The sequence below is a fragment of the Taeniopygia guttata genome, chromosome 8 (genome assembly GCF_048771995.1).
Source record: "Taeniopygia guttata chromosome 8, bTaeGut7.mat, whole genome shotgun sequence".
In the NCBI taxonomy this organism is placed as follows: Eukaryota; Metazoa; Chordata; class Aves; order Passeriformes; family Estrildidae; genus Taeniopygia; species Taeniopygia guttata.
In genome coordinates this window covers 10,972,596-10,986,667 of record NC_133033.1, presented here as the reverse complement: position 1 = coordinate 10,986,667, position 14,072 = coordinate 10,972,596, and the positions used below count along the sequence as shown (strand labels likewise).

The 14,072-nt window shown below is 45.7% G+C and overlaps 2 protein-coding genes across 11 annotated transcripts in view; one reads left to right on the top strand and one right to left on the bottom strand.

Annotated features, from left to right (window-relative positions):
* Positions 1-313: 313 nt before the first annotated feature.
* On the bottom strand, positions 314-10,055 carry MED8 (mediator complex subunit 8). Of its 2 annotated transcripts, none has more exons than XM_030278954.4 (7): positions 9,945-10,055; positions 7,171-7,289; positions 6,010-6,154; positions 5,490-5,630; positions 5,003-5,084; positions 3,763-4,011; positions 314-784 (listed from the first exon to the last, which is right to left on the bottom strand). In XM_030278954.4, the coding sequence occupies exons 1-7, from the start codon at positions 9,948-9,950 to the stop codon at positions 720-722; spliced, it is 807 nt and encodes a 268-aa protein (XP_030134814.1). In that variant the 5' UTR covers positions 9,951-10,055; the 3' UTR covers positions 314-719. The 2 variants fall into 2 exon arrangements, with proteins under 2 accessions (XP_030134814.1, XP_012430677.2); XM_012575223.4 differs by having other exon boundaries at positions 7,218-7,289; positions 9,945-9,991.
* SZT2 (SZT2 subunit of KICSTOR complex) overlaps positions 9,985-14,072 on the top strand; it is a 53,863-nt gene continuing 49,775 nt past the window's right edge. For all 9 annotated transcript variants that reach the window (XR_012057267.1, XR_012057266.1, XR_012057268.1 and 6 more), the window contains exons 1-5: positions 9,985-10,067; positions 10,321-10,446; positions 10,603-10,776; positions 11,118-11,288; positions 13,132-13,263. Coding sequence is in view for 6 of the 9 variants with exons in the window: in XM_030278946.3 (XP_030134806.2) it covers positions 10,038-10,067; positions 10,321-10,446; positions 10,603-10,776; positions 11,118-11,288; positions 13,132-13,263 (633 nt within the window). In the remaining 3 variants the exon portion in view is untranslated. The remainder of the gene's footprint in view (positions 10,068-10,320; positions 10,447-10,602; positions 10,777-11,117; positions 11,289-13,131; positions 13,264-14,072) is intronic.

The following is a 14,072-nucleotide window of genomic DNA, read 5'->3' as shown; positions in this document are numbered from 1 at the left end:
TGCTGCAGCATCAGAATATAAAAGCCCTGTGCTTCTGTTCCTCAAGTGCTGTCTTCTTGCTCTGGGCCTTGAAATAGTCCTTCCCAGTATTTTCCTTTTTGGGGTATAGCCATAATTGGTTTTTAATGCATAAGATGTTTGCTGCTTATGTTTGTACCCTGCTGACTCACTCTGCTACACCCCTTTACACACAGACCTGCAGCTCCAGCACTTGGCCTCCAACATTTTCTGTGTGTTTAGATTGGAGCTGCTCTGTAGCCTTACCCAAAGGGACATAAGAGTCCTTATAACCCTAGAGATGGACACCAGTGTCTCACAGTGAACATAACAAGGTCTTTATTAAACAAGATGGAGTAAAGAAAGAACATACCAAGTGAACAAGCAGAAACAAAGAGCTCTGTGCAGCTCTTCAGGCTCTCTATCAGGAGAGTGTAGTTATCCTCCAGGCCAGACCTGGAAAAGATGACATCAATACCAGAAGCAAAGTCCTCTGCTCTGGCTGAGCAGAGAAGTACTTGTGTCCAGGAGACATGGCCAGCAGCAGCTCCACACAAGCCACCCAGCACTAAATAAAATCCAGGGAAAGGCCTCATAAACCCTGTCTTCCCAGATATGGTGTGTGGATATGTGAAGGGACTTGGAAGTCCTAGAAGGAATCCAGGTGGGGTGCCTGCAGCAGTAACAAATGTTGCTCTTCCCCAGGTCTGGTTCACCTCAGCTCATCTCTGGTACGGATGCATTGAGGCAGATTTTATATTTGTTTTTATGCCACTCGGCATTTTTCCTGGAGAGAGAAAAAAGAAAAAGCAGTGCAAAATCAGCAATACGAGAGGACATTTTCTCAGGAGCACAGACTCACAACAACCCAGTCTGGGCTTTTCCAGTTCCACTCCAGGCTCATTTGCTACAGAACCTTCCAGCTTCTGACCTACATGATCAATCTCTTCTAGAAATTGGCATCATTCTCTACTGACAAATCTCCTTGACAATTCCTGTGTCCCCCTGCTATCCCCTTCAAGTCTATTCTTTTTTCATCTGCAACAAGCCTTTCTCTTTGTCAGGAGGCTCCTACAGGAGTGTTGGACTTAGTCTCATAGACATTGCTGGCAGCAGCACACACAGATGAACCCAGACTGTGTCCACTTCCATTTCAGAGAGCCACTATCACTTTCCCTGTAGCATTATTTATAGTCAGGGTGTATATTTAAATTACTAAGCCTCTCTCAGATTTCTTAATTTCTTGTAACCACATCCACCTCTTGGGCATTATTACTCTCTGCTGATACCAATCTCACACGGGTGTGTACTAAAAGACATCTTACTAGCAGCTTACAGGAAGTGTAGAGTGCTAGACAAAACTGAGATGATCTGAAAAATAAACAGTGATTAAAGAGCAGCCAGAGGGATATCCAAAAACCACTCATTTGGTGTCTTCAAATTGAACCAGAAAAAAAAGGATAACTTCTGAAAGTTAAAATTATAGTCCAGCAGGACAAGAAAAGATTTGATAAGCAAAAGCGGAAACCAATAAAGATTATTAAACTTCCTCAGACATATCCATAGTGGGTCATGGCCAGCACTGAATGGACAGGTAACTGATAGATATCACTAACAATCAGGAGAAAAATACTGTTAGATAACATTCCAAGAGCAACAGTGAACTGAATTGTATGGTTCACCCACATCTGAGACACTGTGAGTGGTTGTGTTCCCAGTCTTGAGAACAACCAGAAAAAGTGCATGTAAGAGTGAAAAGGATGATCCAAGCTATAATTTTCACACGAAGTCATATTTAAGAGGATAGGACTTATCTAAGAGAAAAACACCTAAAAATAGACAAAGGAAGGAGACATGACAGATTTCCAAAACAGGAAAACTAATATGGAGAAGGTAACTGAGGAATGATGATTCACCATTTCTCACAATATGGGTAAAAAAAGAAAAATGCGATAAAATTACCAAGCAAAATATTTAAACATAAAAAAGATTTTAAAATATGATAAAACTATGGGATTTACTGCCATAGGTGTTGTAGAAGTCAAAACTGTAATTCAAACAGGAACTGCAAAAATTAATGGCTACTGGGCCCAGTGGTATCAAACCGAACTCTGGCTTAAAATCCCTAAAAAAAACCTGTGGTAAAGATATACTTTGTTCTTGTATTCTTTCAGCCTCAGCTATGGACACTATCAAAAGCAGAATAGTGAGACTGACCTTTGCCAAAACCCACTATATCTGTGCTTATCCAGAGGTATTCTCTCCATCACACAGGCTCGACAAGTGCTCTCCTTAGCAGTGCATCCTGCTGGGCCTACAGAAAGGACTGTCTCCCCGCCCTGGATACAGTATCTCCGGGTATTCAGCCAACAATCACACCAGGTCTTCTTTGTTACCAAATTACAGGGGAAATAACTTTCTAACTCTTACGTAAAAACATGTTTAACTTAGGATCAATACTGTTGCTCAAGTAACCGTCTGAACAACAGTCATTATATACAGGCAAGAAAACACCAATTAGGATATCCGATATCCTAAATTGCAATTAACATAAACATTCTGACAGTACAGGGTTAGCCTGCAGTTCCCCCAGGCCAAACCCACTCCTGACAGCAGAGGATTTTTATGTAGGAATACCAGACTAGGGCAAGCCTGCAGTGATATCCCTGCAGAATACCTATGCTGCTTCTAACATATTGTGGCTCAGGGTCAAGGAATCAGAGTTGGTATCCTCAGGATGAGATGTTGACTGATTTTTCATCCAGAAGTCTATGTACTTACTTATTTTTCCATCTCATAAAAACATTATCTGCCTCTTGCACACTAGGCAATGAGCTCTACAGAGTAATTATTCAGTATTCAGAAAGGTATCTCCCTTTTATTCTAAATCTACACGCCCACATTTTGATTTGGTCACTTTCACCAATCCTTGTGTATCATGGGAAACAATGAACAATCATTCCTCATCTGCCTGCTGTATATAATTTGGGATTTTATATGCTTCCATTTCTTCTCCCTAGCCCAAAGCTATGGCCACTAGCAGAGGGGATATCAGAACTGTCCATAATATTGCAGGCGTGGGTACCCAATGGATTTATAGAATAGCCTAAAGATACCCTGTTTCTCTGTTCCTTTTCTAGCAATTCCTAGCATTTGGTTTGCATTTCTGCTCCAGCTGAATACCTAATTATTGTCTTCACAGAACTCTTCTATCATAAATGTATTTCACAAATACAATTAACTAGGTTAGAGTCCAGGTGCTGGATGTATAGTCAAATTTCTATACTTATGTATTTCACTTTACATTCAATGCAAATGCCATCTACTGCTATTAAGCAAAGTCACCTTGTATAGGAAATCCTTCTAACTTTTTACAGAAAACTTTTTTTTCTTGTCTTAAATCATTATCATCAAACTTTTCTGCTTGATTGCCTACCCACAACTTAAATTTCACAGGAAAACCACCAGTACAGATCCCTGAACACTACACTGTGATGTCTCCTCCTATGTTCACCAAGTCTATTATTAAAATAGTATTTCAGTGGGAGTTAAGAAGCTGAAGCTGGTTGGCTTGGATCCACCTCACCCTCTGAGCCAATTTTAAACAGGTATTACTCCTCTATTACACCCTGACTCATGTTATTAAGGCCTGAAAGGAACCTCATACTTAATCACATCTAAAAGGTAACTGGAGAAGAATCTCTACATCTGCATTTGTCTTTCTTGGTCCCTGGATTTCAACTGATCTCAGATACAGAACTTTACCTGGCTGTCCTGCTGGTGCCATCTGCACTCCTGCCAGCATTGGCTGCTGCTGAGCTGGTGCACCTGTCATTGGGACCTGCTGCATGCCTGAAGCACCTGCAATGATGGCACCAGCTCCTGGCTGGCCCGACTGGACAGACGCCCCAGAGCCTGGGGGTCTCCGGTTTGACAGCCCTTTCCCAAAGGCCACAGCTGCTACCAGTGCATTGGTATCTGCAGGGTTGAAGGTCTGCTTGTTCTGTCTTAAACCTGTAAAAAAAATAAGTTAGTTTGGCAGTTATTTTTAGACTTGGCAATCAGGTTGAAAAAGTAGCATAGCTGGTCCTGAATTTACTTTTTAGCTACTTTAGTACATGCATAGAGATTAGTTTCTTACAGGCTGTCCTACAAGAGTCTCAGCAAGGTCAAGGAAGCTGCAAAATCAATGGACACTGATGATCCAAGAGCTTTTTCACTGAGAGCAGGGCATAATCTGCTCATGGAAGGAGGACAGAGTGAGCTAACACCTCCATGTCCATGAGAAGCTGCCACTAAGGGCTATTGCATGCTGAATCCTATGGCAGGTAACAAGCACTGTGATTCAGACAAACAAGAGCAACACCCCCTTTTGGAAGCTCATAAGCAACATTGGTGTCTGCAAGTTTTTTTGCCATACATGTGCCCAGCTACACTGTTATTCCCAGACAGTAGACAGAACCTGTGCTCAGGTCCCGTGTTAAAGATGAGAGTAAAAACAATGCCACTGCCTTTATGAGTAGAGTGTGGCACACCCAGGAATAGTGAACACCACAACCAGAAAAGGCTGGCCATGAGCCTGAAGCACCCATTACCTAGACAGGATCACACAAGAGCCTGCCAAGATGTGGACACCTTCAGAACATAGCTAAAGGGTTTCTCATTCACTGCTGCTACATTTTCACAGCTATTTTTATTAACTAAAATTGATTGGGAAGCTTTCTCGGCAGACACTTATCACCTCCTCAAAGGTAGATATGTCAAAGGGTTGGAGTGACCTTCCTGCCATGCACAGGTCACACAGGGAAGACACATTGCACCCACAGGCTCCCTTCTCAAATTAGGGGGCTCCAGGACAGCCAATCTTGCATCTTCTGGAATGTTTTCATTTGTGCTGCTCAACTGTGTTACCCATACTTCAGGCTCTCCAATATATCTATTTTGCCTCTAGTCTCTCAAGTCTGCTGCTTAAACCCCATACCCCACTTCTACGTCAGTGACATACCTCCACTTTCAGATTCACGCTCCTCCTTACTGATTTTCTCCAGCAAATTTGAGCACATTTTGTTCAGACTTTGGATCTGTTTCTGCAAAATGAAAACTGTCAGAAACTGCCAGGGTACCTCCAACTCAGTACAAATCAGCAAGATAAAGGAACAAGCTTTCCCTTCCCCGGATCCACATAACCAAATATAAGCGTTTTGGAAGCTGAGTTAGAGTGTCCAGTGCTAATGCAGGAGGGCACTGTGGAAATGGGACAGCCTTCGCCTCTGACTGGCTGGAGGGCACCTCCTGTGAACAGCCAGAGAGTTGGATACCCTTGTGAAACTGTGGAGGAAACCAAACCTCAGCTACAGTCAGCTGGAGAAATCTCAGACAGGAAAAGACACAGAAGAAAAAGAAAACTGTCAAATGTAAAGGTGGAGGAAACAGCTAAAGGGCATCTTGTGCCCTAGAAATAAGGGAGAAATATCAAACTGTTCTTTACCTACCTGTGCTGCATCAGGGCTAATTCGAGCTGCATCTGTGATCAGCTGCTTCTCCTGCTCCTCCACCTCAGGGTCGGGCTTAGTTCGAAGATGGTCGGGCACAACTTCATGGCTGAACACCGGCACACGCCCCTCTGTCTGCCGCTGCAACAGTGGGAAAGCCTCGCTCAGAGCCTCTTCCTCCAGCCCAGCCCAGCACCAGGCAGCTCCAGACCAGGCCACAGGCCATGGTGCTGAACAAGGCTACAGGGAAAACCTTGATCTGGGGAGCATTAGGAGGTTTCATCAACTTGTCCAGGAATTTGCACTATGCCCGTTTAGTAACAGCAACATATTTATTAACAGCAACACCTCCTATAGAGTGCATCCAGTGCAAGTGTTTGTAGGTGAAAACCCAACAGCAAAGCAGCTCTCAGACAGAAGTACTTGTTTCCCTTTCTTCCTTCACACCCAGAACTGAGGAATGCTCAGCTGAATACTCAGGCATTCAAGCACTTTCTGATACTCAAGGGACATGTCTTACCATGATCTCCTCATCTCGGTCTGGAGACAGCACGAGGGGGATGATCACCTGGTTTCGCAGCAGCGGGGTCTTCTCATGCTTTAGCACTTTATTCAAGGTGTTCAGCTGTCCTGAGAGCAGTGCAAAGCTGTCCAGAACTGAAGGCCTGGAAAAGCAAACAAGACACAAAGGGGATGCCACATAGGGCTTTTCTCTCTTCTTCACTCAAATGGCTGAGGAGTGAGGAAACAACACTGTTAGTCCTCAAATCAGTCTACTCCAGACAGTAAGCAGTAAAACCTATGGGTGAATACACAGGTGTGGAAAAACCCCAGTCCCAACTGGAGAAGGCTCAAATGCAGAAAATACCTCAGGGACATTACAAGCAATACCACTGAAAGTGGCAGTTGTGTGGGATTTCAGTAAGACACACACAAGCACTGCTTTCATTTCACTACCTCTCCCAGTGAAACTCTGGAGCAAGGTCAAAAAAAAAATTTCATTCCGAAGCAGTACAGCCAGGAGAGAAAGTACTTATAGCTTGGCTATCCAGACTAAGAAACAATGAAGCTAAACAACTGATAATCTTTTCAAGGAGGTCCTTTTCAGCTTGGTCTCTGTGCTGGATTCATCAACACTCCTGCCTTCTGCAACATTAACTATAAATGTTAATTTGTCTGTGAACCTTTGCTGCAGTGGCAGACACTAAGATACCATATAGTTTATTAAGCTGCAGCTGTAACATCTTTATGCTCCATATTTTCCAGGAAGAGAATGCCATCTTGCAAAGCTCTCAAACTGTGGTAAAGCAGAATCAGCAAAACACAAAAGCTCAGTTTATATCAGAGCCACAAAAAGCCAGAAAAGGTCAAGAAATACAGAAAGAACCATTCCTCATTTTATAGTGTATGTGGGTCTCTAAGGCCTTTCATCTAAGAACTGCTACTTGCTGCAGATTCAAGTTAAATTCCCATAAAATGTCTGGATTAAAAGGTGTTAGTGTGACTCTAATTACTCTACAGCATGAAGCCAATGGATTTCAACTGGTTTTCTTGTGGAAGATGTGTAATGGCTCCACCAGCACAAATGTAAAAAGAAAATTTAAATGTATTGACAAGAAGATAATCTCCTTTGAGCCAAGTCTGAAGAACTCGGGCAGTGATCAACAGTGAGACACTTTACCATGTAAGACGGTCATACTCATTCTCCAGCTTGTAGATAAAACTGACCAAGGAGTTCTTCAGGTCGGCCACCTGACTGATGAGTGCCTCCAGGGTCAGCTCCAACTGCTTCTCCTCTCTCTAAAAAAAGGCAAGACAGACAAGGGAGGAGGACAAAAACGTTGTGAATCCACGCCCATGCATCTATGATCCAATCTGTCCTACAGACAGCCTTCTCTTCAAAGGAAGCAGGGGCATTGGAGATAAAAATCCTATTATTTCACACTGACCCCTTTCCCTTGGGTCAGACTACTTAGGCAAGAGACTTGTGCCTGAGAGGAACGCTTGGCCAGTTGTCCTGTTAAAGATTTAGGTGAGTGAAGACATCATCATTTACATCACATCAAGCAAAGTCATCAAAACTAGCTCATGCTACCTTTGTAAACCACTTAAGCTAACCCAGAACAAAGAAGATTAGCATTCCCTCAACCTTTTCTGAAGCAGCTGTGGGTGCTGTGATGTCTTTATCCAAAACAGTCTTTGCAAAATAAATACCATGGACCCTGGACTACTAAAGTTTGTGCCAATCTTTACTTTCTTTCTGCCCATGTGACACTTCCAGCTGCCAAGGAAACCGGCAGCTCCTCCTGGCCTTGTGCCCCGGGGGCTGTGGGAGGCCCTGCCGTAACACAGACTGGCACTGTACCCACACACACCCCTTAATCCTGCCTTTTGCTGGGATTATATTGTTTTAAGAAATCTTCCCCACTGACATCCCCTTCCGGGTGAGGGAGGATGGTGACAGACAAAGTGTCAAGACTGGGGATGTGTTGCCAAAGACATCAAGGCATGCCCTTGATTCTTGCAAAATCCCTCTAAACTCTTATCTACTCTTACTCATACTACATTATTGTGCAAAACATAATTAAAGTCCCAGCCCTAAGGAACTGCTCGAGTAAGTTGAAAACTGTACAATAATCCATGAGGAGGGTGGGACAAAGCAATCAAATAATAGAAAGGGGATACTGATTGGGAAAGCAGATAGTGACTCACACTGTTGGCATGCTTGCTATTGGGTTTGTTGTTGTTCCGTTCAAATACACTGGCCCAGTGTCAGCTTCATGGAGAGATTATCAGGCACCCTCCATGTTCATGAGAACACAACATTATTCTATTTTATTTGTACTCTGACAAGTTGGTAATCACTGATGGGATTTCATTTCATTTTAACCACCTTAGAACAAACCGCTGAATCAACCTTGGTAAAATTTGATCCCCAGTCCATGGAGTGGACTCATGGAACAGATTGCTGCTGGCTGTTCCACCTAGAGATAAAAGCACTCCCCTTCATGTTGTGACGGGACTAGTCAGTTCCTGTCCAATTAAGAAACGTGCCTGCAACAGTTTGTGTGCAGTGTTTGTGCAAGGAGGTTAACTACTGCCTGCATTACAAGCCGGGCTGGTAGCCAGTGTTTTACTGCAGAGGTGCCAGGCATATGCACCCACGGCAATTCCCCTGGTCCCCCGCCTGCGCTTATCCAAGAAGCCCTCAAGAGGATGAATAAACCCCATTGCACAAGGAGCACTCTCATGGCAGCAGAACACTCCAACCCTGCTTCCCTAGGCTCTTCCCAAAGCCATCAGGAGCTGGAAGCAGATGCAAGCAGTGCAAGATAAACACAGTAAGACTGACCTCTCCAAGAGGACACTTTGAGGAGTTTGTTAGCAATGTTAAATTGGCCTGATGTAGTAAAGATAGGGCTGATGGTAGGGGTTCTGAAGGACCTCTTGATACACAGCAACTGAGAGGGAAATGTGAAATTCAGAGTAGGTAAAGGTAAAACAATGCAGGCGGCAAAACAAAGGAGAAAAAAATCCTGACTGGCAAAACAAAGGGGGAAAAAAAACACATGACTTTCTGTACACAATGGCATTATCTGAGCTGATAGGGTTGTAACTCAAAAAGATCTCAGGGTTATCTGAGGGTAACCCATGAAAACATCGGCCCAATCCTGGAAAAGCAGTCAAAGCAGTAAAAGTGACTACAGGAGTTATTAGGACAGCTACAGAAACTAAGCATCATTATGTCACCACACAAATGCATGCCTCCTTTGCATCTAGAATATTACATGTCACTCTTGTCCCCCGAACTGAAAAGGAATAGAGTAGGAATATGTACTGATAAAGGCAACGAGGATGATGAAGAATATTCATAGTTCAAAAAAAAAAAAACAAACCAAAAAAAACCAAAAACCACAAAAAAAAACCCCAAAACACAAACCACTACAACCCAAAAAAAAAAACCCAAAAAAACCAAAAAAAACCCAAAAACAAAACAAAAAAAAAACAGTGAAAAAGACTGGCATGATGAAGTGGCTGAAAGAAGGAGAGACAATGTAACAAACCCTATAAACAAGGAACAGCGGGACAATCTGTTTTCACTTTCTTTCCCAGCGGGACAACCAGATCCGTGTGAGGCCAGCGAGCTGCGCTTTCAGGCAAACCAAAGGAGGTGCATCTTTACAGTCTGTTAACCTGCCATTAATGCTCTTTTCTTTGGACAATAAGGATGCTACCGATTCCCAGCACTTAATAAAGTAATTAGATTCTTCTCGATTAGCGGCATTTCATTCAAGTGGGAGCGGGGCGCTCAGCCGCGCACCTCTCACCCCACAGCCGCACGGCAACAAGGGGCACAGCGGAGCATGGCAGCGGCGGCTCGGGGCGCGCCCGGCCGCCCGCCCAGGCTGCCGCAGCCCCGGGGCGCCCGGCCCGGCCCCGCTCCCCGGCCCTCACCTGCATGATGGCGGCGGCGGCGGCGGCGATGGCGGCGCGGCCCCGCCCCGCTGTCCCGGGAGAGCCGTACTTCCGGGGCGGGCCCGCGCCGACATGGCGGCGGCCGAGCGGCCCGACGGGGAGGTGGGTGCGGGCCGGGGGAGCGGGGCTGGGAGCCGGGCCGGGCTGAGCCGGGCCGAGCCGAGCCGAGCCGAGCCGAGCCGAGCCGGGCCGAGCCGAGCCGGGCCGAGCCGAGCCGAGCCGAGCCGAGCCGAGCGCGCAGGGGACGCGGCCGCCGTGGGCAGCGCGGGGCCGGAGCAGCCCGGGGTGAGCGGCGGCGCGGGCGCTGCCCGGGGCTGCACCGGGGCTGACCCGCGCCGCTGTGCTCCCGCCGCAGGTGGAGGAGGCAGGGCACGTGTTCCTCCTGATGAAGAAGGATTATCGCATCTCCCGCAACGTGCGGCTCGCCTGGGTCCTCAGCCGCCTGCACCAGGTGATCCGGGCCGTGCCCGAGCCCGAGCTGGTGAGTTGGTGCTCGGGGCTGCATGGTGTCACCGCCGGTGCTGCAGCGCTCAGCGGCACCCGCACCCTGCAGAGCATTTGAGCCCCTTCCTTTTCTTTGCTTCTTCCTTTGGTGTGGCTTGATGTTCTCTCATGTACCGTTTGCTTGTTCTGGCAGGTGAAGTCAGAAAATGAGCTTGATGTTCTCAGCATCCTGCCCAATGGGTGGCAGCCAGACGAGCCGGTCCAGCCCAGGCCCTACCTCCTGGTCCCCTCTACACGGGTCACCTTCCTGGCCCGTCAGTACCGATTTGTGATTGAGCTTGATCTGAGCCCTTCCACGGGGATTGTGGTAAGAGCAGAAACTGCCTCTCTCTGGGGTGTTTTGCATTAAAACAGGAACCTATTTGTATTTGCTGAGGAAAGATTTATTGCTCTCAGTGTCAGTTTGAGCTTTTGTAGAAGTCTTTCCCGGGAGAGACCCATACTGTGCCCCTGGCTGGGGATTTAATGGCAAATCCTGTTTCTCCATTGGATGCTTAATGTGTGACTTCTGTTTACAGGAGTTGTCACTATAATCCAGCTGCCATTGCAGAAGGATGTTTGCTATTTGCTCTGTGCAGTGGGACACCCAACAGTGAGATTGAAGGTCCTAGGAGACAAAAAAGCTGTTCCCTTTCTCTCTTTCTGTAGGATGACTCAACGGGGGAGATCATTTTTGATGAAGTGTTTCATGCCCTTTCCCGATGCTTGGTGGGATTGTTAAGACCCTTTCGTATCCCTGGTTCAGACATTATCTACCAGCCAGAAATCTTTGTCACCATCCAGGTGTATTCCTCCATCATTGGCCTGCAGTCCCACCAGGTAAAGCTCAGGCTCTCCCTTGGCGCAGCGTGAGCAGCTCGCTGTGCTGTGCGGGTGTCCTGGGAGCACAAGGAAAGGCGGGCAGGTGGCAACTGGGCTCTGCTGCCTTTTATGCTGCAGGCTTGTCTCACTAAAACATGTGGCCTGGCATGATGCAGAAGTGTGTGTGAGCAACTTCTCCTTCCTGGGTAGGAAGCAGAGGTTTGTCTGGAGAATGCTGCCCTCAGGCATGATCTTAGAATTGGACCACAGGGAATATTTGCCTCATGTCGAATGTGTGCTTATTGTCGTTCTTGTTTTGTTGTTTGGGAGTTGTTTTTGTTTTTAATTTCTGTTGAATAATTCTTTTTGCCTGTTTTAATTAGCTTGAAGCATTCAAGAAGAGCTTGTATGACCAAAAGCTTGTCTCCCTATTCCAGCTCTGTAGCAGTGGTTAATTAAAAATAGTTGCCTCTTTCTACAAACCTTCTTTTTGCACTGGTCTGAAGATGCTTCTTCTTGCTGGAGGGAACAGCCAGCCCCAGTATTGAGATTTATCAATGAGATTTTACTTGTGTCATGGCAGGTCTGTTTAATAAATTCAAGTCTGGTTTATGGGGCCAGTGTTGTTCTTGAAGTTTATCCTTGATCTCTTCTACCTTACAGTATTTTCACATGACTTATGTGTTTATGGTCATGTATTTCATCCCTTTCCTAATACCAGGGGAAGTGCATGGTAACAGGAGGAGCCTGTAAGTCTATGCTTGTTCCCTCCCTCCCCTTCCCCAGCCCTCCCTGCCTAAGCCTTTTGCCAGGTTTCTGTTGTACCTGAGGAGTGTGGCCATCACTTTGATCTGTTCTGAGGTGCTACTGGAGTAAGTGTAGTAGGAATTTCTCCATTTGCCATTGATGTATTATGTGTCATCTTGTCCAGCAGTCCTACAGACCATCATGCTGTGCTTCAGTATCTCCCCTATTTACACTATATTGAGCACTCTAAAGTTGCTAGATTTTTCTTCTTTGGGCCTCCCTAAATTCCCACTTTGTATATGAGGCCATGAACTGTGATCTCTGGAAACAGCTAGATAATTATTCTTTTATGGAGGAAAAGGCGTATTGTGTGTATCACTTATCCAGGAAAGACTCTCTGTGGTAATCATTTATTTTTCCTGTGCCACTGTGAGGTCTTGCCCATATGAGGCTGAGGAATGTGGATAATGTGCAGCACCCCACCAATCTGCTGAGGGCTTTGTCTGCGTGTTGTATCTTCTTTGTCTCTGGTTGTGGACAGGGGCTGAGGGATTGCCTGTACCAGAGTGGCATCTGTAAACACAGGTGTCATGCCTGTCACCCTGGGGAGCTGCTGTGGTGGCAGGCTTCCTCTGTAAGCCACTCTAATGTAATGTCCACTCTAATTGTTTCTTTTCTTTATTTCAATTTACTGTTCCCCTTGGAAGATAATTTAATCAGTCTATAGGTAAGGTAGATTAGAAGAAGCAGGCCTTCCGTAGAAGCATCAGACTACAGTTCATGGTTTCTAACAATGATCCCACATCACTTTCTCCTAATAACTGTTTATCCTGGAGAAAGTCAAATGAAGTAGAAGTTTCTTGCCCAAGAAGGAGATTTCCTAAAGTGTCATGCAGGCGTCTGCTGTGGGATGCACAGTAATTGCCATGAGGTACCACTGCTCACAGGCAGTTGCTTTTGAGCAGGAACAGAGAGAAGTGACCTGTGCTGTACCTGTGCTTTGTCAGGGATGTGTTTGACCTTTACTGTGCAGCACTGTGATCCTGTGTACCATCTTGGGGGCTGGTGCTATAAAATATTGACTTGGTGACTGACACGTGTGTCCTTGGGCCAGGTACTATTCCAGGGCTGTCAGCTGGATGAGACGAAGCGTGAGGCCTTTCTGCACCAGGTTTACACACAGCTCTGTGCCTTTGAAAACAAAGTGGCAGAGATGCTTCAGCAACAGTATGAACCCAAACCACAGGTAAGGAGTGCAGAGGTAGCTGGGCTCTCTTGGCTTCATGGAGATGTGCCCTCTGAGGCCCCTCTGAAGTGGGGTGGCAAGAGGAAAAGCAGCACAGGTCTGCAGAAGGAACAGCTAAGGAGTTGGTGAGATAATGTTGTGGGATCCAGTAATGAGATATGAACACTGAGGAAGCAGAACCATTAAATGTTGAGAAGGGCTGGTGAGGATGGTTACCTTCCCCAAAGTTAATGTGCAGTACGACAGCCTGGCTGTATGTTATAAGAGAAATAGTAGGATGTGCTTTCTCTCTGAAGAAGGTGGTGGGAGAGGTGATTATGTCCATATAATTAATCTATACATAGCTGTGAATATGCCCTTGTTACATTTCTTGAAAAGAAATACTTCTTTTTTACCATGAAAACTGGCCATGAAGCTGAATAAACAGCCACTTTTTTCAAGAATTCCTTGAAATCTATGACAGATGCTGCTTAATAGCCATGGCTATATGTATCAGCAAATTAATGATAGAGTCCTAGTATGGTGTGGGTTGGAAGGGACATTTAAAGATCACCTCCCTTGACCTGCTGGCCATGCTGCTTTTGATCTTGCAGTCAAAGTCATTGCTGGTCTGGCTAAGGTTATTCAGCCTTTAGTTAGCATTAGTTATTAGAGTTTGGTCAAAAGGGAAAAAAAAAGTCCCATAATCAGATGACCAAGAGGCTATTGGTGATGTATTGCAGTTGCATATCTGAAGTGCTTGGAATCTCATATTCTAGCAGAATTTTGTATGTTTCAATGCTAAAACTGCTGGTCCTGAAACAGAAAGT

Bases quoted from the DNA above. Each gene is read 5' to 3' on its own strand.
- MED8 (XM_030278954.4), bottom strand. The intron at 5,631-6,009 runs GTAAGACATGTC...CCACTGTTGCAG, and splicing joins ACCGAGATGAGGAGATCATG to CGGCAGACAGAGGGGCGTGT. The intron at 5,085-5,489 runs GTAGGTAAAGAA...TTCATTTTGCAG, and splicing joins TTAGCCCTGATGCAGCACAG to AAACAGATCCAAAGTCTGAA.